At 40.6% G+C, this 23,472-nt stretch overlaps 2 protein-coding genes across 8 annotated transcripts in view; both read left to right on the top strand.

Moving 5' to 3' along the window:
- The window catches only part of ptprjb.1 (protein tyrosine phosphatase receptor type Jb, tandem duplicate 1), a 46,638-nt gene extending 41,363 nt beyond the window's left edge, over window positions 1–5,275 (top strand). For 5 of the 6 annotated variants that reach the window (XM_035157299.2, XM_035157297.2, XM_035157298.2 and 2 more), the window contains 12 exons: window positions 909–1,024; window positions 1,133–1,220; window positions 1,319–1,363; window positions 1,464–1,472; window positions 1,609–1,696; window positions 1,991–2,081; window positions 2,295–2,371; window positions 2,549–2,683; window positions 2,997–3,113; window positions 3,225–3,385; window positions 3,536–3,671; window positions 3,788–5,275. In XM_035157299.2, the coding sequence (XP_035013190.2) occupies window positions 909–1,024; window positions 1,133–1,220; window positions 1,319–1,363; window positions 1,464–1,472; window positions 1,609–1,696; window positions 1,991–2,081; window positions 2,295–2,371; window positions 2,549–2,683; window positions 2,997–3,113; window positions 3,225–3,385; window positions 3,536–3,671; window positions 3,788–3,946 (1,222 nt within the window). In that variant the 3' untranslated portion in view covers window positions 3,947–5,275. The remainder of the gene's footprint in view (window positions 1–908; window positions 1,025–1,132; window positions 1,221–1,318; window positions 1,364–1,463; window positions 1,473–1,608; window positions 1,697–1,990; window positions 2,082–2,294; window positions 2,372–2,548; window positions 2,684–2,996; window positions 3,114–3,224; window positions 3,386–3,535; window positions 3,672–3,787) is intronic. The other variant, XM_035157296.2, reaches the window with a different exon arrangement.
- A 2,688-nt stretch (window positions 5,276–7,963) lies between these two features.
- The window catches only part of osbpl5 (oxysterol binding protein-like 5), a 39,111-nt gene continuing 23,602 nt past the window's right edge, over window positions 7,964–23,472 (top strand). Inside the window, exons 1-2 of one of the 2 annotated variants that reach the window (XM_035156698.2) lie at window positions 7,965–8,256; window positions 18,537–18,598. The gene's annotated coding sequence lies outside the window, so the exon portion shown is untranslated. Of the gene's footprint in view, window positions 8,257–18,536; window positions 18,599–23,472 lie in introns of both variants that reach the window. The other variant, XM_035156699.2, reaches the window with a different exon arrangement.

Genomic DNA, 23,472 nt, shown 5'->3' with positions numbered 1-23,472 from the left:
CTGTGTACAATACCGTAACTTCTTAACTATTGCTGTGAGACTTTTGCATCAAAGTGTAAAATTGTAAAATGACACAGTGCTGAATGAGCAACACATAAATCCATTATTATTATATATTACTATGCATCTGGTGTCTGTGGTGACACTCCTGCACCAACCAACCAGAAGCAGTGTGTTACCCAGCAGTGATTGGTTTGCCAGAGCTGAAGAGGGAGCAACTGGTGAAAAAAATAACTTAGGAAAGTTTGTGATGCTCCAGTCTAAAGCAGCATGGCACTCAGCAGAGCATATACCTCCACCAAGGCCCCTACTTCACAATGCTTCAGAAAGTGATAGTAAAAATTCCTGGATCTGTCCCTTTACCCGGCTTGCCAAAATTCATTACCGCACTTCCCCTGTTAACCATATTTCAGTCCAGTAGATGAAGATTTTTATTTGGAATTGCACACACTCATAGATCAGTCCCCTAAATAGGTCCGATTTTTTTTCATGAAGATCCGTGTAGTGCCTGCTCAACCAGATGAGTTAGCAGGCAACCCATATACGGAGTCCTGAGGGCTCCTGCAGTGCAGGTTCTTTTCCGACATGGCCTGTTGCTGCATTTTCCCCACTCTCTCCCCATTTCCTGCTTAAACTGTCCTTTCAATAAAGGCAAAAAGAAAATGCCAATGTTGAAGAAAATCCCTTTGTCCGAATCCTTGACACATTTCATTGGGTCATTCTTGGCTCATGTCCCATTATTCCAAGTTTCTTCAAAATCAAGTTAATAAGTTTTTAAACTGTAATTCAGTTTGAACACAATCCAGTTATTTGTGTTTTGTGTAGATTCGGCATTTGAGAGTCAAAGTGTCAAAGTTTCAGTGTTAAGATAAATGTTAAAGTTCAATTTTAAATGTCTTATCCTGCAGATATGCCATCGTGTTGTTCACCGATGTGACTCTGCAGGATGGTCTTGTGGACATTGAGGAGTCTCTGGCCTCAGTAACAATGGTCTTCACTGTTGTTAAACTCCCACAAAACCCAGGTACAATCATACAACCTTGTTTTGTGTCTTAGTTTTTTATTCTCCATGAAACTGTCTTTTTCTCACATGAAATTTCCGTTGTCTCTCTGTCGTAACCTTTGATTCCAGCTGTCATTGGCGTTGCTGTTGGAGCAACGCTGGGAATTTTTTGCATTCTTTTCATCATCCTCATTGGCTTCATAATCTACTGGAAAAGGTTGGCAGTTGCCATCACTGATAGACATTATGTATAATATCACTATTATGTCCGTGTGAATAAAAATCAATTCTAAACTCACTGTTTATGTTCTGTAGGTTTTCCAGAAAAGAACCGTCAGACATCCAGATTCACTCCATGAGGTAAGGGGTTTCATCGTTGCCAGTTTACTTCAAGTTTAAAGTAAATTGACAAGTGTAGTGGCTGTCAGTCAATGTTTCTTTTTCCTCTTTCTTTTTGCAGAGCCAAAGTGTAAGTAAAAAATCCTATAAATAACAAAAGTGATCATATTTATCAAGTGTCCCACACAACGTCTGGAACAGCGTGAACTGTGCTGAACTGGTTTTCAGAACGTTTCTCCCCTCATCTCTGGTGTCCGTTTGAGCAGGAGTGTGGCTGTGAGGATCGAGGACTACGAGCGGTACTTCAAGAAGCAGAAGGCAGACTCCAACTGTGGCTTCGCTGAAGAGTTTGAGGTGAAACATAAATTCAGTAATCCAGGGCTCCTGATATATGCAGCTATTCAAAGCAGACACACAAATATTTAGTCAGTTAGCAATTCTCTTTTTTTTTAAAACATCTGTTAATTGATTTTGAACAGTTTTATAGCCTTTATAGTTTCATAGCCAACAAATACACAATACAGCAACCAACTGCAAAGAAAATAGAAATAAAGAGGGAAAGAAAAAACAAAAAAAACAAAGCCAGCAGATTTTGAATCGTGCATCCATCCAATCATTAACCATTCATTTCTCCCTTTCTTTCTAAAGGACCTGAAGGCCGTTGGTACAGGTCAGTCGAGGACGAGCGCTCTGACCTTAGAGAACAAGTCCAAGAACCGCTACAACAACGTGCTTCCATGTGAGTCACCTTAACAGCTCCACCTCCGCTGCTTTCAACAGTAACACTGCTTAAATCATCGCCCGACATAGGTGTATCTGCTGCTATAATCCTGTTTTTGTTTGGACATTTAATAACTGTTATCATGCATCTTGTAGTTCAGAGTTTATAGGGAAATACTCTGAAATCATTTCTATTGATTTCCATTCATTAACCTCCTTTGTCGCCTCCTAGACGACTTTTCTCGGGTGAAACTCTCTATCATCCATGGAAATCCATACGATGACTACATCAATGCTAACTACATGCCGGTGCGTACTGACACTCTCTGCTTCAGTCATCGCTTCAGAATTTAACAACATAACTGCTCATTCTTTTGCTTCATGCCGTGATGTTCAAACTATTCCACCTTCGTCCACATTGAATCTGAGAGAAAGCTGAATGGGACAGATGTGTCGTGTTCTGTGATGATGTTTTTTGTTCGGCAGGGTTACAACTCCAGGAAGGAGTTTATTGCATCTCAGGGTCCTTTGCCCATCACAGTCAGCGATTTCTGGAGGATGATATGGGAGAAGAATGTACAGACCCTGGTGATGCTGACACGCTGTAACGAACAGGGACGAGTGAGTACAGACACAAACTTATACATACATACCTGTGCAGAGGCCCAACAGTGCCCTTGAATTCAATCACCAAATTGCACACCCTCATAGATATCAGTTATCAGATCCCTCAATATGCCTGGAAATGCACTATCTCACGATACTAAATAGGGTTAAGAAAAAATCCTAGATCTAAAATCGAAAATGTTGTTTGAAACAGACTAGAATGAGCTCATACCTCCACCAAGGCCTTTTTATGTACGGTCCATGGCCAAAGCCCAACAGTCCCCTGACATTAAATGCACGCACATGAGGGACTGTTTTCTCCTTACAGGTAAAATGTGAGCAGTACTGGGGTTTTGACACCAAGCACTGTGAAAACATCACTGTGACAACAACCTCTGACATACCACTGGAAGACTGGACCATCAGGGACTTTGACATTAAAAATGTAAGTGGCGACATGTTATACTGTATATATGCCAAGAAAAACACCTTTTTATCCATCTCCTACCAGTGCTTATTTGGGATCTGTTTTGAGTTTGTGTTGTTTCTTCCTCAGCTGAAAACTGCAGAGACACGCGCTGTGCGTCAGTTCCACTTCACGGCCTGGCCGGATCACGGGGTGCCAGAAACCACTGAGCTCCTCATCGACTTCAGACATCTGGTCAGAGAGCATATGGACCAGTACTCCAGACATTCTCCTACTGTGGTCCATTGCAGGTCTGACTGAACACACACACACAAACACACACACACACACACAAACACACACACACACACTTCTGCCTTCAATCCTATGGAACTGTCTTAGAAACATGAATCTGATGTTCTCCTTCTCTGTCCTGTGTTGTCTACCTTGTCTACTCCCAGTGCTGGTGTTGGTCGTACAGGTACCTTCATAGCCATTGACCGTCTGATCTTCCAGATTGAAAGGGACAATTGCGTGGACGTTTATGGCATCGTCCATGATCAGCGCATGCACCGGACCCTTATGGTGCAGACCGAGGTAGGACACGCTCATGTTCACTGTGGTTTTGATTGCATGTGTCTTCTTGTGCATGTTGGTTGGAATGATCCATGTGCTGCAGCTCAGAAAACATTTTGTATTTGTCGTTCCTGCAGGATCAGTATGTGTTCTTAAACCAGTGCGCCATGGACATCATCAGGTCAAGAACTGGAACCAATGTCGATCTAATCTACCAAAACCTCGCTGCGATGTCTGTTTACGAGAACATAAAACCCAAAAAAGGTGGTCAGAAAAACGGATACAGCAATGCATAGGTCAGAGAAGCTGCTCAGGTCTCTCTTCATTCTCTTAGCAATGAACTGAGCAGACATTGGTAAAAGGGAAGGCTCTAAATAGATTGTGCTGTATTTATTTTTATACCCGTGTCGTTCTCGTTAAGGAACTTGTAACTTTTCTGGATTTAAATGTGTTTCTTCTGGTATTTATTTGTTAAAAAATGTTGAATGTCTGACAATAGGGAAGAATGTTTATTGAGATTTGATGGTCACATAATCACAACATTTTTCAGACCGTGTGTAAACATCTGTCTTGGATTAGTTTGTATAAGTGATTGATTTTTTCTGCTTGCTTACTACTGTATATGACTTACTGTTGATTTCATTTTCAGCTCAGGTTATTTGTTGGATGCTTGTCAAGGCATTTTACATTCATGTTTGAAAAATTCTGAATAAGAAAAACATGGACTGTTGAGATTTTAACTTGTCATAGGAAACATGATGTTTTCTGCATCATATTTTTTGGAAGATTGTCTGATGCTTTTTGCACCTCTTTTACCAATTTAAAAAATGTCTTTGAATAAAGTTGTGTTGTTGTTTGTTGTAGAATACGTTGTATTTGTATGCCCTGTAGTAAATGCACTGGATGCACTAGATTTTCTATACTTTCCACATTTTTACGTTTTGTACGATTTTTTTGTTGTCAGTGTCTTTGATTATATTTATGCCTGTGCTTTGTGAAACTGTTCGGAACATTTTGCTGTTCGTCCTGCATCTGACTGTTGCAGGTCATTTTTTTAAGATTATGGGTCACATCATTAAACAAAAACTCAGGAATTCAAACAATGAAAAATGATGTTTTAGTGGTTAATGTGCTGTTTAGAAAATCCCTACTGCAACAGTGGGTGCTTTGCATTGTTTTGTCCGTCTTTTCTACATTGTTAATTCCTTATAGAAGCAACAGGGTTACATCACTTCCTGCTGCATATCTGCTCTCTCAGGGGAAACTTCCTGTGATGTTGAAACCACCAGAGGAGCAGAAGCTTTATTTTTTTCCTTCTAAAGGGCAGAATTTTCCACAAGGCGGGTTTTAATTTTTTTCTTCTAAAGATAAATGATGTGTGCAGTTACCCAGCAGATTATTTTACAACCACTTTATAGAAATTGTTCTTAAAATGATTGAACGCACATTTTGAATAAAATACAACAGTAGCAAATAGTTGTTAGGATGTTTTTGAGATGCTTTATGAAATGCTTGCTGGTACAATGCAAAATTAAAATGTTATTATTAAGGTATAAATATGTGTATACTGTTCAATTTGTGGAATAAAATGGTATTAAAAGATGTTACTACATTTTTCCTCAACATATGTTCATGTGTGTGGCTTGAATCTGTGTAAGTTTGGCATCGATCTCCTCTTGATAAGAATTCAGTCGCTTCAATATATATGCATTAAATGTAATAATATCATTTTCCCCCTCTTCAAAACTCATGTCGCAGAATACAGCCAGTTATGGTTCTGGATAAAATTGTACAAGCCAACGATTCCTCCACCGAGAAGGTTATGTTTTCACCTCTGTCCATTTGTTTGTATGATGAAGACTACGCAAAACCGACATTACACTGTAGGGTTACACATTAACCCTAACCCTAACCCTAACTGATGAATTCATTCTGCAAATAGTTTCTGAGTTGTTTCAGTCAAATGGAAAATATCAGACGGATTCTGTGCTGCGTGCTGCAGAGGAGGATCGAGAGGTGGTGGTTGCACCTCTGCATTATTCAGAGCTCCATTAAGTTTGCAGGTAGCTAAGTGCACCCCCAGAGGATGAATAAATGATGCCATTTCTGTTTTTTATTTCATGAGGAAAAACACAGAGCGTCTTACACACGTTTCAAAAAGTTCTTGTTCCACAGCTCTATCCTCCCATCAGACCTACACTATGAACAATATGATGGTGTTTTCACAGCAATCATTGTCACACGGTTCAGCAGATGATCCTCACAAGGGGGTAATGTGAGATTTGTCAACATGTTGTTTTCATTAAAAGCCTGATGTTTCCCACATGCTCCACCCCCCCCCCACACTCCTCATCCTTGCTTTATGTCCGTGATCCACAAGTTGAAAATAGATTTGGCATTTGACCGCCTCTGTCTCGTTTCCTAGTAGTACACTGAGAGTTGAGGCCATTATGACGGGAACCTAACCTGCAAGTGGAACATTTTAATAGGACTGGTGAAATTAAATGTGCCTGTAAATCCACGGTAATGGATTAGCTTCTGATTGGAGTGGTAATTGTTTTTTTTAGCTGTTTCTGGAAATACAAATGATAAATAAATGAGGGTTTGTGCTCATAGATGGATTTCCTGAGTGTTCTGTAAATGTGGCTGTTTGTGTTTGGCCTGTAGCAGAATATTAGCATTGGTTGTGTCACTTTATCTCACTTGACTAAAGTATGTTGAGGTCGGTAAAGCAGAGATGGACATTCAGTTTGAAGGAAGACACAGTGCAGTCACAATGGTCCCGCAATTCAAGGTAAGAAGACATGAACAACAGAGGAATCAGAGAAGAAGCTGTGAAACTTTGGTGTGGATGCAGATCAGATGTTCTCACTTTCATTAACATGGCGAGACAACATTTTTGTGAATTCCCGAAGAAATAAAACAGAGATCTTGATGAAAAAAATCTGGCATATTTTGGGGATGATATTTATTTGCATAGAAACTTTTCATGTTGAATTAACAAACATTTCTGTCTGTAAACACACGGAATTACAATATAAAGTAGTGAGAAAAGAAAAAGTCTGAATGATACAATAAAGAGTCCAGAGATCAACAAACAAACAAGACAATAACACTTTCAGGGATAAACAACAAACAAACTAATCAGTTCAAATCATTGTGTTTCTCAGACTATGAGCAGAGTGAACCCTCTTTCGAATACAAAACAATACAAACACCAACAAAAATAAACATGCTTTTCCCCCACTAGTGAAACATCTTCTCAAACAAGTACCTAGAGGCACAAGAAGTAAAGTGACTGTTGGACTCATCGAATTTTCACAGGAGACAAAAGTCAAAGATCAGCTGCTTGTTTGGAGACAGAGCTGCTACTGGACCAGATGCTGTGCGGCCATCTCTCCACAGTGAGGCGCCATCATGCCTTCCAGTCTTCCGTATTTAAAGGCGGAAAGGCGGGATCAATGATTCACACATCGATTAAAAAGTGTTAAAAGAAAAGATGGAAGACTTTCTGTCTTTGATATTATTTTTACAATATTTATTATCCATTTAATACTCCCCCCCGAGCTGTGGAATTCAATGGCTAATGTGCAATGCATTCCACTGTATATATTCTGTTTCAATTGTATATACAATTTCTAGAAGATTTCTATTTTATACTTCCATGCTCTTATATTGCATGTTAACTTATTTATTACTTTTACCGATGTCTATTTTTGACTATCCCTATTATTACTGCACCACAGCAAATCTCCCCATTGTGGGATGAAGAAAGGATCATTTGATCTTTTCTTAGTAGCAGTAATTGATTATCAAAATCATTGCTGCCGATGATATCTTAAAGTATATAATGTAGGATGAATATGAAAAGGAAGGTGCAAAAGGGCGTGAATTGAACTTGTTTTTTGTAAAAAGAAAACATTAGGGCCACTATGTCTCTCTCTCTCTCTCTCTCTCTCTCTCTCTCTCTCTCTCTCTCTCTCTATCTATCTATCTACAGCCTGTATTCACATTGTTTATACAGTGTTTATAAGATATTGTCTGTAACTAAATATGATTTAATTTGTAATTCAAATAATTGGAGACTTTTTAAAGACTTGATGAATCAACTTTATATCGGCAGATTTAAAAAAAAAACTGCAAGTCATAATTATGAGATACGAAGTCATTATTTTGAGTTTGTCATTAAAATGGATCTTAATTTTTTCTCATCCCAGTGGCGGAAATGGGTTTTTCCATAATGTACGTCACACAAACAACTGGATCTCGACGCTCGGTGTCTCCAGCGGTGAGGCGCCATTCAAGCAGCAGCAGCAGGTGCAGCGCGCTGCTGCGGCCACAGGTGTCGCCAGAATCCCCCGGTGTGGCGGCCACACAGACGGGCAGCGGGGCAGATGAGCCGCAGCAGCAGCAGCAGCAGCAGCGGGAGGATCCAGTCAGTCCAGCCTCCACACTCTCCATGTTGAAACACAGCAACTTCTCCTCCAGCCGACTCTGATCCGTCCAGCACAGCCACTGCCCCCGCCGGCTAACAGTCCCGTGCTATGCCCGCTGGACTCGGGAGGAAGCCCGGAAACCACCGCAGGAGCGCCGCTGCCGACGCCGAGTGAGTTGGGTGTTGTAGCCGCTGTCTTTCCTCCGCCGCCCGCCGCCGAAAGATAACTTGCTCTTATTCGAGCCACTTCAACTAAAGTCTGCCCTATGTGCTAACTCGCGCTAACTAGCTTATATAGCATGGACTTGTAGAAAAGGGGAGGATGTGTTTTGTGTCGTATTTCAGAGTCTTTGTGGACATTTTTAACGACGCGCTGTTCGGAGGAATGTCTTCAGCCGTCGTAGTAACGTTATCTGTGTGTGTGTTAGCCGTCTGCCCCCGGTTAGTGGCTAGCGGTACTAGCTAGCTACATAAAGTAAAAAGCCCATCTCCACGTTAGCGGGGCACGCATGCGGCTGCAGCCGGGCTGTCACTTGTTTTCATGGCAACCGCGAACCTAAACGATGTATAGGAGCGAGGTTTCACTTTCATTTCCTCATATTTAGTCCGCCCCTGCCGCGAGTGTACCGGCGAACCGATGTGGGGAAAACGGACCGGGGCTACCCCTAAATAACGGGGCATGTGGTGGAGCAGCAATCGCAGGGAATCACCACACACGCATTGCTGTCAGCGGTGCAACAAAACAACCCCCCATTACTCATAACACTCAGTTGTTGTGTCACGCAACGCACGACGTGTTGCATACTGTGTGCATGTGTAACGTGAAGACACAATGCGGTGTGAAAGGTGGTTTACAGGAGAGCAGGGAGGTGGGCAGACATTTAAAGGTCAAATAGCATATGCGGTGCAGGCCAAGACATCTTGAGGTTCAACTCGTTGCTGGTTCGATGCCAAAGCGGCAACCTTTTGTCATGTTCACCACCAGCACCAGCGTTATGACTGTCAACAGGCAGACACCTCTCTCTGCAGAGACCTCCCTCCTTAGGGCACTAGGGGATGTTGAGGGTTGTTAATAATGGATTGTAAGATTATACACGGGATGTGTTTGTCCAAAGTTCAGCTTCAAGAATGAACTTGATAGACAAGCTGCCAATATTGGCTTGTAGCTGTGTGTCTGCGTACATTTTAGCCAGGGAGAAGAAGAAATTACAGTACATTCATTGCCTAATGAGTGGCAAACAGAAAACGAGCTGTAAATACTCACAACACTACCAAATACTCACAGCATGACCAAATACTTGCAACACGATTAAATACTTGCAACACAACCAAATGCTCACAATACAGTCAAATGCTCAAAACACAAACAAATGCGCAAAACACAACCAAATACATACAACCCTACCAAATACTCACAACACTTCTAAACACTAACAACACTGTCAAATACTCACAACACTCGTAAACACTAACAATAGTACTAAATACTCACAACACAACATATGCCACTTCACCTCATTTACCTCGGCCTATTCTCAGTGCAGACAAATATAGAAGAGCTCATCATCTTTAACGGTGTGGCATTGTGTGGAGTTGTGCTTTGCAAGACATGAGAGTAACACAGATGTGCACTATAGTTAATAGTTAAAAAAGCTTACTGGAACGTGTCCCTCGAGAGAAGGCAATCCAAGCACAAGAGGAAATGATTACCAGACTGCTGGAAGTGAAGTGTGAGGTGATATTCGGGAAATTGCTGCAGAATGAGAAAAGACGGTTTAACAGGCCATCTCTTGTTCCTGACTTTCTCTTTTTCTCTCAAAGCTCTGCAAAGTCCTAATTTGCTATTGCTTTAGCCTCTCTGTGACCTGTATGCACCTTTAGTCGACCCAATCTTTCAGATTAGGTTATACGGAACAATAACGGGCTAATATCCAGTATTAGGATTCTCTGTCAGACTCACATTGGAGGACAAAAATTGATCTGATATTGAATGACCGCAAAATGCCCGACTGCAAGTGGTGCCAATAGCACAGATGATAACATATTAGACATTTGAAGGTCATTGATGCTGAGTGGCAATCTGAAGTGGGTCATAAGATCAATAATGACTGACACTACTTGCATTTGCCTCTGGTTTTGATAAAGTCTGCTTCAAAGAGTCAACATCTAATGTCCTTTGTTAGGAGGGACTCTTACAGGTTATATGTTTAACATTTAAACAACCCTGGTTATTAATGACACTGGTGGCCGATAAGTGAACTGTACTCAGCATCCTGTTGCTTGTGCATGTGCTTGAACTCTGCAAGTGAGCAACCAAGCAGTGCTGTGACATACCTGAGACTCAATGTCATTGACCGGTACGTGTTGATTGATGAGGTAACTAAATATATATACAGTTTTTATAGTTATTATAGTTGGACTATAAACAATATCGGACTATAGACTATGCAGATGACTCTTCAGCAGCGTTATGGAAAAGCGGTAAAATGAAATGTGGAGGTCTGACTATTTGAGACTAGTATAGTTTGATTAACATGGAGTTTATGTTGTGCTGGCAACTAGTCATGTGTTGACGGTTTGCAAGACAGCCACTATGTTATGGTACAACTTCTTTCCACATATTTGCAATAGAAAAGCATTCTCACACACTGTACCTTTTTAATCCTTTGTAACCAAAACAAATAATCATATACTCATATATTATAATATACATATTCTTTATAATGATGGGAGGTTTTCAGTGGTGATGTGTCAACACCCACGCATGTCTGGTCATGCCACGTGACAGTCTACCTTGGACTAATCAGGCGGGGATATTTAATGGCATTGGTCCCTAAGCCTATCAACTTGAACTGTGGCTTTGCCCTGCCATGACTGACGAATGGAGAGAGAGTGTTTGTCAGTGAAGGGATGAAAGCATGGTGAGAATGTGAAGTGCTGTTTGACTCACATGCTGTGGGTTGTTAGTGCAGTTTCATCCTTGCTTTTTCTAGCAGGGAAGACACAGCAACAGATGTCCCAACTTCCATGCTGTGCTGTGAGGAATTCTCAGAAAATGTCCAACCACATACTGTACGTGTGGCTCTACAGAAGAAGACACTCAGGGGAGTCCTGGTAGTGTAGAGGATAAAGACACTGATTGTGTAGCGAAGGTCGTCCTCCCCTCTCTCTCTTATTTACATTAAAATCTCTAATATCCATTATAAGAACACAAGGATAAAAAAGAAAAAATGTTTATGAAAAGTAGCCGCCCTGTGTCAGGATGTCAAAACTGGGGGAGGGGTGATCTTAATTTTTCTAAATTCAGTTGAGCAGTGTTAGGATTGTTTGTTATTAGAAATGATTAGCTGGATCTTTCTTTCAGCTTTTATTTGAACCTGTGATGCTATGGAAAGATAGGACATGTGAGGGAGAGTTGTCTATTGTTATTCTGTTCTATTTTAAGCTGCATTTTGCATGTGAAGTGCTTTATTTTACTTGTTGCTTCATGCTGAAAATGGATCTATGCATTGTTGGAAAAATACAAACTCAAATGCATTGTCTGAAGGGTAGACCATGCATTGGAAGGGCCTTATGCAAACTGTTCTCTGTGAACCTTTAAAATGAAGGAGAAAACTGTATTTAAGCAACGATGCATGATGTTCAGATGATGTATCTTCCTTTGAGACAGCACACAAGGGTTGGTATTCAAGTTTCTTTATTTATTTAATTTATTTTCTTGGTATCAGTTGAATTGAAACTCTGGGCAAATTTTTTTCCGGTGTATCAAAAGTCTTAATAAGTAATTTTCCTAATTTCATTAGATCTATGACCTGTGAGTTTGGATCTGACTGCTCTTAACAGGGGAAAGTGTCCTACTCCGGGTGGCTAAGCACCGTTCCAGTTCCCCTGAGATGGAAATGCTTTCCCCGACATCTAGTGGGGGAATCTAGGTTAATACTGCCCCATATTGAATCCGTCTCTCTGCCCCCAGAGAGCAAATGCACTTTTAGCAGCTTCTATTGTGCCAAGATTCCCCTCCCTTGGTCCTGCAAAATGTTTTCGCCTGAGTTACTTTACAGCTGTAAGTTGCCCTTTATGTCTAAAAACAGGTTCCTCTCTCTCAGAATGTCACTTTGCCAGTGCCAACATTTTCATTTTATGACTGTATCATTAAATGGAGAAAAAGGCACATAAAGTGACATATGCTGTATGCTCCCATATAAAGTATCCAAATGCAAACATTGTTTACACAGACATCACACTTTACAAGCAACATTACATCACTGTGAATTTTGTCATGCCTGTTTGTGAGATGCAAACCCACTCTGGACCAAATATAGCTGTTTTAATATTAGCTATTCCTTATGCTAATGCCAGGGCTGTAACACCCTGTAATGTATGGAGACAGCCGTCCTTTTGTGACGGTCCCACATTAATCTTGGGAAGCAGCTTCTTCTTTTCTCATTACAGCTGTGAGACAAAGACAAGCAGTTACTTTTTAAAGGCCTCGGAAACTGGAAACTCCTTTTCTATTATTAGATTTCATGTTGGTTGCAGTGTGATTATAATGCTACCTATGTAATGTATCTTGGTTGATCAGCGACAAGCGAATTCAAGTCTACATCTGCTACGTAAAGGTCATGAGGTCTATGTTTTTCCTTCAAAAACGGTGGATAACAGAACAATAACAATGATGCTGTACCAAAATCACAATATTTTAGGTCGACAGCCGGCTGATCTCAAACTGAGCAAAATAGCCTCCTCTTAATAGCCGCTGGATCTCAATGGACTAAGGAGCCTTTTTACTACTGTATAATAAAGGTGTTGTTTATACCTTTTCTACCTTTTTTACTCTCCAGTGAAGCATCCATAGAGAGCCAGTCTAAACTAGATTGTGTGAATATGAAATGTTATTTGGACGCAGCAGTAAGTGACTTTGAGTTCAGATACATTAAGACATGTTGGTAATAAGCATTAACAGATCATTTGAGACAACATTCATCTGCAGCTCCTCGGGTTTAGCTCAGTGTTGCTGTCGCCCTTTAAATTAATAAACATTTCCAGCGGTTCGCTATATCAGCTTTTACTAATTAAACTTAGTCCCCTGTTGGTTGTGTACTCTCTGCACACTGTTGTCAGTGTCATCAAAGATTGTTTGTGAGAGAAGAACTGCCACTCTGTCACCATTGTACAAGCAGGAGGGATTTGAGTGATTACAACAATTCCAACATTTGATTGAGACATCTTTTTTATTGAGGATCATATCATATCACTGTCAGGGATTTCATTCTCCCAACTAAACTTTCATTAATATTTATGATATTTTATTTGCTATATAAATCCATGAGGCTGACACGTATTCATATTTGAAATTAAACACAGAATTTCCTGCCACAACCTTTGTCACATCTATTCTTAAGGTCGATAACATATATATTTTGTGTTTTCCTCACCTCATCCTGCCTCTTACTTACATACCCATGTCACACACACAAATTTAGGGTTTGCTATTCACCCCGTGACCCCTTGACGTTTGTTCTTAGTCTGCTGGGTATGGTGTGTGTATTTATAGAGCAGGTTTAACACCATAGATCCACTGCTCTTCTTTTCACAGAGGCAGTTACTGCCGGAGCATTCTCACGGTAGCTAGTGCCTCTGCAATCGATATCCACCTCTCACTCATCTCAAGCTAAATGTATGGAGCTGCTGCTTGTGTAAAAGCTTCCAATTTTACTCTGGACCCTGTGTTTTTACTTTGTGGGTATAGTTTTCTAAAGACCCCCAAACAGGGATCAAATATTCTACAAATTACCTTTTGCGAGGCCTCAACGCACATGTCGTTCTTCATATCCTCATTTGTTTCATATCCGTATCTGCCCGGCCGACCTTGCAGAGAGATTTTGTAATGTACACAGTCCCAGAAAATGATTGGCACCGTGAGGCACACACCACACATCAAATGCCTATAATCTTCAGTTTCAAGGGATAAGCTGCAGTGTCTGTTTTGCGTTTACAGCAGGTTTGTTGTAGGTTTATGACATTCTTTTATCAGAGTTTTTATTATGAAAGAGGTGATACTGAGAGGCTTGATTACATCATGGTTTTAACATCATCCTGTTAAAGCCCTCGTTGGAGGGTCATCTTGGTGCTCTGTGCAGACTGAATCAGCTTGGCTCTAATTTTTGGTATCTGGCTACTGATGTTTTCTTGTCATGACATTTTATTGGCTTCAAACAAATCAGTTAATTACTATTAATATAGTGAAACAATGCTTTTGATTTAGATACTGAGCACTCAAGTTTCAGCGTTATATTTGTGTGTCTCTCCGTGGAGTAGTCAGGTGAGGGGTAGACACTGCGTTGAATTACACGCAAAGGAAACTTTTGCTCAAATGTAGCCGTCCTTGCCAAGCAGCTTTAAGAAACCAAGCATCATCTTAACCTTTAAGAAAGACCTCGAATTTCACAGCATGGACGGTTTCCATGAAATGGGATCATTGTCTCACTTCAGTTTTAAATTTATACTCCGCAAATCTATAAGGCTCACCGCGTGTATGTGAAAGGTGGCTTTAAAAGGGTTGCAGTGGCCATAAACAGTTTGAATTATGTTTTTACAATGATTTTCTCATGGTATCACTCAGGAAAACATTCATTGAAACTCAGCTTTTATCTGTCCACTCTCCATCTCTCTCGTATTCATCTCCTTTCTTCGAGCCATCTGCTTTTGCTCTTTTGTACTCAGACAGACACGGCCAGGTCTGATCTTTCTGCCGAACTCACACAGATAAAATTAATATTGATCCTCTAATCTTTCTCCCAGTATGTGAGCAAACAAGTGGATTTTTGTAAAATGTCAGAGAATTCCTTTAAGTGCCAGGTTATGTTGCTTTTGTTGATGCAGCGCTTCCATATCTACTCCATCCAGATCGACGCAGTGAAGTGGACTGATGGTCGATCTGATTGGATTCACAGTCTTTTTCCTGTCCTGGGTTGATATTACTCTGCTTTAGTGAACAGACATCTCTGTCAGGGGGATGGAAACTTAATTGAATGCTATTGATGTTTAAGTCTTCGATTAACTCCCATGAGGGAGTGACAGAGAATAGAGGGTGAGCATAAAAGTGAATGGAGCAAACAGAAACTTATGTAATGTTTAGTAGAACCACACCATAGTATTGGCGTGTTAAGACACATTGTTCTCCCTCTCCTGGCACCGAACTCTAATAAAAGCTGCTTTGCTATTATTCTTCAGTAACATTTGATGATAAACCTGGTGATCACATCCTTATTTAAAAACTTTATCCACCCACAACCACAGTTCACTTATGAACCCCATCATATAGTTAATATATGCACAATTGTGGGCATTAAGTTGAGTAGAATGTAGAATTGTGGGCTCTAAGTTGAGAAAAAGACAAATGTAAATGGTCATTATATAATTTTTGTTTTCCACAGTGAAAATGGTTGAGCCAGTGCTTTAAAAAAGGCTGCTGATATAATTAGTGTACAGCAGTACATTATCTAGAGTAAAGGCCAGTGTGACATTTACTTACAGTATGTGACTCCTCAGGCTACACAGGGCAAACTTGTCCCGGTAAACGTAAATGACATTGTCGTTGTTCACTTGAAGTTACAGTATAACAATTTTTCTCCCTTTACTTCAACTTGCGACTTAAACTTCATAAATATCTGTCATAATGTGTTTTTGTCTATATTATGTCCCATCATTCTTGTCCAGAACAAAGTATTGGGACGTCGGGCCTTGTTGTCGTTTACTGTTCGGCTCATTTAGCTGGATCCCGTTCAACAGTTGTTGTTAGTTTTATTGTATTAACTCAGAGTTAAACCTAATTTGAAAGACAACAGGACAGCAGAGTGGGAGGGCATTTGGGTGTACTTAATAGTGGGTGCCCAAGACCCAGTGCCATTCCTGTAAAGTCTGTGTCTCAAGCGTCAAATTTTTCTGCATTCATGCAGGGAGAGTGATTAGGTTTATGGTCTGTTTTGTCTTGGATTGGAGTAGGGGTGGGGAGCTTTCCTCTATAAAGGGCCATTTCATTTTATAACATCTGTCTTGGGCCATGTTGAATTACTGAACACATATATCACACTCACCTCTCTAATGCTATGGCTGGAACTGCTGTTCTCTTTGGTGAAGCGTCTGATGTCAGATGGAATGATGATGCTACTCACGGCTGGTTTCAGCCAAAACAAGGTGCTCAGAAGACCTCCCCGTTTTGGTAGTGCCATGTGAGGCTAACAAATACAGTAATTCATCCCTAGTATCAAACTCGGTGCTAACTTTGGTCAGTTGGTTGGTAAATATGACTGCTATTTATTTATCTGATATTTCTTATACACAACATAACATTGGAAAATGAGATGTGATGAAAATATTTATGTAGCTCAAAACCACATTAACAATAAATGCATCCTGACAAAGTACAAGTATATCTGCAACTCATAGCAAAGATCTGTAGCCCAAAGATTTGCCAAAAGATTATTAGTCATTAGTTAGTATCCGTTTTGCCTGAGTTTCTCACCACTACAATTGTCTCAGTTGAAGCACATGGCCTTCGTATTGTTTTCCCTAATTGAGCCAGAGACACAACTGTAAATCAGTGGGAAAGGATCTGGCCTGGACTCCTGTGAGTCAGTCTTGGCTCTCTGCAGGGAAAGTTGGCGAGCTGATGGTTCTCTGATGTAAATGTGACTTGGTTGTATGCTTGGAGAGAAGCTCGCAGAGCACTGGTTATGCAATATGCATGTGGCAGTGTTTCACCCTGTATAGATTTCAATTTGCAGAGCCAGTGTGGCTAATTGTTCCCTTTCTGATTTCAATTTGGCTCCTTTGCTAGAAGCTACAAGAAAAAATTTAAAAGTAAAAGACAGCACCACAGGTCTCTAAACCAAATTATAGTTTTGAACACTGGCTCTCTTGAGCCAATGCTGTGCTCTTTTCCTCCGGTCTTTGGTCCTGTATTGAATGAAGGGTTTCTACGTGGCATGTGGTTCATCTCTTATGAACAGTTACTTAAACATCTGGTCTCAGTGAGGAAATGTAGGGCAGTGTGTGTATGAGCATTTGGACGGAGTTCTTTCCTCCGATTCATGCCACACTCTGGGTCATCGTGTCTTCCTTCAGTTTTCTCTCTTTTTACCTGCACACATTGTACATTTTGTCATTCTTGTATGTGTGTCATGTCATACAAATCTGTCTTCTCTTATTTTGATAATGCCATGCCCTCTGAGACCATCCTCACTTACCCTTTCCCCCTCTCTTCTCCATGTCTTTATGTTTTCCTCTCGTTGCTGTCTCCGTTTGGCTCCGTCTCCCCTGCACCGCCTCTCCCCTTTGTCTTTGTCCCTCAAACGCCGTCAGCTCTGGGACTCTCTCTCAGTTCACTTCTGATTTAGGTTAGACATACTCGAGTGTTATGGCTTCCTCCTTTTCTTAGCGATAGGATTTAAAGGCACAGATTCCTCCATGATACCCAACCAATTTAACACTTGTTGGCTTCCTGTTAGGTCATCAGCTGAGGTGTTTTCCACAGAGATACAAGTTTTTATATTTCATTTCATATTGGTATATGACTGAAATATAGTTACGGCATCCGTTGTGACTATTTAATGTGTATGTTGTGTATTAGGGGTATATGTGTTTGTGTGCTTACTGTTGTATGATTTGATGTGCTTTTTGTTTTTGGATTTATTGATTATCTCACACCCCAGCTGTTGGAGAATGCATTGTTCTCTCTCTCTTAAGAGGCATTTTAAGGAAAACAAAAGGCCACAATGGGATGTTGAATTCACAATTATTAAACATTACAATATATGTCAAGTACCGATTAGAACGAGAGACCATGTTTAAATAAAAATAACAATTATGATCTTTTAATATGAACATTATACTGTCACGCAGGAGTCAGATACCTCCAGTTACTCTGGATACATATTGCACCAAGGTGTGTATCTGTTTAGTGTTAGCGTTGCAGTAATGCTCTGTAAATGTGGTGCTTTGTCTTAGTGTCTCATTGTTTGGATATGGTTATTTGTAACCGTTGGTGTGTTTCTGTTGACTTAATAAACACACAATGAATAGAATCCTGTTTCTTACCACGTAATATCATTTCACATGCTACCAGCTAATCTGTTACTTCCTCAGAGTTTTTTTTTCATTTATTTGGATCCATGATCGTTCAAGTCGTTCTTTTGCCCCAAATCTCCAGTAGCTGGTGACTAGCTGCTACTATCCGAGGGTGGGGTGTGTGTGCAGGTGGCAAACAGATTATGCACTTGGCCCAGGGTGACGTCAGCGGCTCCCTTAGGGCTGGGAATGGGTGGGGTCCCGCTCTCCTTAGCATAGTGGTGTGAATAGGAGGAGCATGGGAAGAGGAGACACTGGGAGTAAGGCGGTTTGTACTGTGTCAGTAAAAGTGAAACCTTTCTCCTACTTTTGTACCTCTGCAGGTGAGACAGGCTGCACCCACAAAGGATCCTGGATGCGGTGTCTCCTGCGGCTCAGGTGAAAGGTAAGCTGAGCTTTCACCTGTTGGCCCCCTCTTTAATGTCTTAATAATACATATGCTTAATTAAATGGGTTAGCTGTCTGCAAGCTTCAATTAATTAAAAAGGCTTGTGCCACTCATATGCTAGAGTTAGAGGTTAAGGTTTGATTTGAAGACCTGTTTTCTTTCACGTGTCAGTCTAATTTCAAACTGACATAAATATGAGCACATTTTCACCTAGGGCTGCCAGGAGGCATAACTTACTTTCGGAGCAGAAGAGAGAATTAGAGCACGTCTCTTAAGGTGTGGAATAGATGTACTCTGTGTTTATGCCAGGTTTTATTACATTTTAACATAGCTGCTTAGAGCTGTTTGATTTAGTGTCGCACCACAAGGCTGTTTTAGTGTCTTCTGTGTGTCCTTGTGAGCAGTTGTGTGCTGATGTTCAGAGTACAGTACAGCATTAAAAGGAGGGGAACGGTCTGACAGAGCTCTGCAGCTTACAGGGTGTGTCAGGTTCATTTGGGTTAGAAGGGAGTAAATGTTTGAGGTTGCACAAGGACAGTTGGCTACAGAGTTATACTTCAGAGAGATCCTCAAAGCTGCATAGCCGGCAGTTTGCCTGGACTACGTGTTGATCTTTTATACAGTGGCAGAAAAAGGGTAATGACTAGTTGCTGTTCCTTTTTTCAGCCCACCATCCTTATTACGCTGTGCGTTTTTGGTCTCTGCTGGAAGGATAAGTGGACCAGTCTTTTTTTGTATGTCGGCCAGTACTAGACAGTCAGCTGTTCAGCACATCTGTCCATTGGGCATAAAGAAAAACTTAGTCAGATGGATTTATCCTTCTTACTGTTGGTGTGGAGGAATCAGAGTGACACAGTTATCAAACAGTCTGTTCTTTTGGTATAACCTTGTGCTAATGTCAGTACTTAATTTTTCCTTCCAACCCTGAGATGGTAGCAGGCTGTACTGTGGCAGTTGTGAAAAAAAAGAAACACTTGCCTGCTTATATCAGTCAGGAAGTGTTTGAAAACAGCCTTGCTCAAGCTGTTTATCTTGGCATGTGGGCGTAGGATGAAGACGAATTAGGTTTAACAGCAAATTACTCATTAACCAGGTAAAACGTCTCAACCTGCAGCGAGTAGATCACACCCAGGCTACTCTCATCAGGTTATTCAAACTATCTGTTTTACTACGATAGTAAAATAATGGACATAAATACCTGACAGTTTATCTCGTTGTCGACCGGTTACATAGCTCCCTTATCTTTTTTTACATTCCATGAATAAGCCTCCACATTGTCCACACAATGTTGTGTCCAGTCACTAGGAATAGAATTTTAAAAAAGTATATCCTCTGGCTCAGCATGGGTCTTATATTCTCTCGTGTCCACTCTCCCACATCAGCAGTGAATCACTCTGGCTTGGCTTTGTTTGTGTCAGCTATTCAACCCTAAGTGTTGCTGCTAGGTACACACACACCAACCATCACCTGTATGTCTGTTCCTTTGTCTCGCACTTCTGCTTGACTTCAACTAGTTTTTCTTCTGCACTGAAATGTTAAAACTGTAGTAGCCAAATAAAGGAAACTCATAGTTTAAAGCTTGATTCCCTTCATCTTTAGTTTGCTGTACAAAGGGATAACAATATAAATAGACATATAGAAATTGTGTTTAATAGCAGGACGGCTCTGCCTTCTGTGTTTCGTCTTTTCTGTGTCTAATACTTATCATTTGATCAATGAGATATGATAATAGAAGAATCTTTACTAGCTCTTCAACAAGGACATTTTCCTTCTTGCAGCAGCAAAGAGGATAAAATAAGAAGTAATAAACAAGTAAACATCAGGAAATATGAAATAGTAACACTGTAAACATGAGGAATTATAAAAATAGCAATAAACTATATAATACATTACTCAATGTAAGATGGAATAATGAGATCTATGGGTCATACCCTATATTAGCTGAGGTCCATATGGTCTTACACAATGTTAGCCTCGAGCCACTTCATGAAATAGTATTCATACATTCAGAGCCTGAACAGTAATCCAAATTGGTTGTCAGGCAGAATACATTATGGGGAATGTTAGTGATGCTGAATATCACCTATAATGACTAAAGTAGAACTCCATTCACAGAAAGCAGAGTACCCAGCCTCCTCTTTTGATCAGAAAAGCAAATTGTAATTTTATGAGGTCAATTCTGAGGTAGCCAGAGTGATATTTATGTTTATTTATGTGTTCCTGATAGTCGGAGAGTGACTTTATCTCTGAGACTCTCGCTGTCTATTAGTGAAAGGTGAAAACCAATCAGGTATGACAATTCTTTCTAAAACACCCAACACAGCTCGCCACGGTGGAGATTTAGCTTTCCATTTTATTAAGAGGGCAGTGGAAGTGGTGGAGAACTTAAACCACTGCAACTAAAATTGACACTGTCTGCAGGGTTAGGTATCGATTGGGAAAGGTGAATAAACATAACGCCAGTGAGTTGTGTGTATGATTACCACTCTGATTAGGACAAGTCGAGGTATCTGTCAGTGAAAACCCTGGGAGCTGCTGTCGGCTTCTATAAAAGTCCCTGTCAAAGTGGGGTTGATGAAGGGACACAGAGAGGGCAGGTGGCAGACAGGGGGGGATGGACAGGCTGTGGGACATGTTGAGCTGTTGACCAAAACTTTTAATTATCATTACTTGCAGACAGACAGTGCCACAAATTTCCCATTTCCTGCTGTTAAAAACATGTAAAGCACTTGTGCTAACAGACTCCTGGTGTTGACAGGCGGTACAACTTAACCCTCATACAACTAATTCCATTAAATAGTTCACACTTCTCTGTGCATTTTTATTTATGGTATAAATGCCGGCTGTTTGTTTTAATGAATATAAAATGCTGGAGAACAATCAGAACAGTTCAGTCATTAGATCTTCAGAAAATGTCTAGCCACATTACATTAAGTTCATTTAGCTCTTTTAGCCGGCTTGTGACAAGACTATCAAGTGGCTGCTGGGACAAAGAGCAGAACTTGCACTCCTAGCAGGTTGACCCAATTACTTTCCATTAAATGCTTTACACATCGAGTCTCGCTGTGGCAGTATCAATTCATGCCGGGTATGAGAGCACCCAGCAGTCCACTGCAGAGCCAACTTTTAGTTTTTAAAGAGTTTCTTTATCCAGGATAAGTGAGGCAGGCAGGCAGTGGAGCTGGTGTGGAGCTAAATTTGTTCCCTCTTTCACCGTCCCTCACTGGGAAGGAGACCCATGCTGAGATCGCAGGTGGGAGGAGGTTGTCAACTTGTGGATGACACCAGTTTTCTCGAGGTGATTCTAGTCAATGCAGTTAAAGTTTGGGTAAATTGCATCTGTCTGCTCGTGCTGCATTGACAAGGTGCAGTCTCTTTTGCTGTATTTTTCTTAATAATGGCATGCATTTTCCACAATTTCTTTCCATTTAAAATGTGTCTGACTGTAAGCTTTATGTTTTTTTTTGTTCAGGGGAGACATGTTTTAAGTGTTTTGCCTGTTACACAGACTTGAAAGGGGAAAAAAACATTATCTTTTAGTAATTTATTTTAAATTAACACCTTTTTTTTTGCTATCCAAATTTATTTTCTAGAACCTAAATGGAAAATGCAACGGAAAATATACAGTAGATGTTATCTCTATCTCGCCGCCAACATCCACCAACCTTGTGTGAAAATTCATGTATGTTTGTATAATAGCTAATACTTGGATACAATTCAAAACTTACAAGGAACTCTAGTCTTTTGCATATTTTCCTCTTGATCTTGTTTTTTCCCTAGATTGTTAATTCATAAGGTTGTATAGCTTCAGTGTAGGCCACGTTTTTTGCTCAAGATTAATACTTCTCTTAGATATAGGGCTGCATGATTTCTATTCCAATTTGAACGGTGTCCAGGACAAATGACAGACAGGAAATTGATCATAGAAGTCATAATTTGTAAATATCTGGCAGCTGGTCATTGATTAAATGGGATATCACAGCCTGAAGAGTCTGTAATGGGCATCAACCCCCTGCCTCCCACTTGGCTGCTCTTTGTTTTAGCATCGTTAATTAAAATCATTTATCCGACACCTTGTCATCTATTATCCTTTGCTTAATGACCCTCCGTCTGTCCAGTCAGGACAGGCAGCCTCTCGGCCTCTGCTGGCAGACATCTTCCTCACACCGCCTGTCTCTCTAGCAGACAGAGGAGCCCCTGCCCTGTCCTCACTCAGTACCCTAAGGACCACATTTTATCCATTCTCTAACCTGTGTTGGTCTAATCAGACAAAAGCTAATTTTCTCTTCCTTTCTTCTATATCTGTTGCTCTTCCTCTGCAAACACTGCAGCTTATTATTTCCCTCTCTGCCACAGAGCTTTTCAGCTCTATAAAAAGGCCTTGTCAGGGTGGAACAGGGCCTTTAAATCACTGCTGCTGCTTGAAGTGGAGCAGTGAATCCAATTTGCATAGCCCTTATGTATAATTCAAAGTGCAATATGATGAGTAAAATTGGCTGATACGTTGCTCTTTTGCCTTGACTTTTTCAGCTTTGGGAGTGGACATGCAGTTGTGGCATTTAGAGCTGACGGTGAGGTAGACGAGGCACTGGGCACTGCTTTAGCATTAAATCTCTTAGATTAGTAGGTTTTTCTTTTTCAGCAACATACTGCCATGTTCTCAAACATACACAGTAAATGAAAACTGACAGTAAATCACTGTTGACCCTGTAGGGTTGGGCAGTTTACCGTTTTACTGTGACGATGTGGACAGTGAAACATCCCAATGGACCATGACAGTTGGGATTGCTATGGTGGGTTATATTTTTAATAAAAATCCCATACTAATAATCTTTAGCAAAAATAATTTGCATTGTTGGTCTAAGTGGACA

This window comes from Hippoglossus stenolepis, chromosome 5 (genome assembly GCF_022539355.2).
Source record: "Hippoglossus stenolepis isolate QCI-W04-F060 chromosome 5, HSTE1.2, whole genome shotgun sequence".
NCBI classification, from domain to species: Eukaryota; Metazoa; Chordata; class Actinopteri; order Pleuronectiformes; family Pleuronectidae; genus Hippoglossus; species Hippoglossus stenolepis.
The sequence above is the reverse complement of the archived record's forward strand: the minus strand, read 5'-3'. Positions and strand labels throughout refer to the sequence as shown.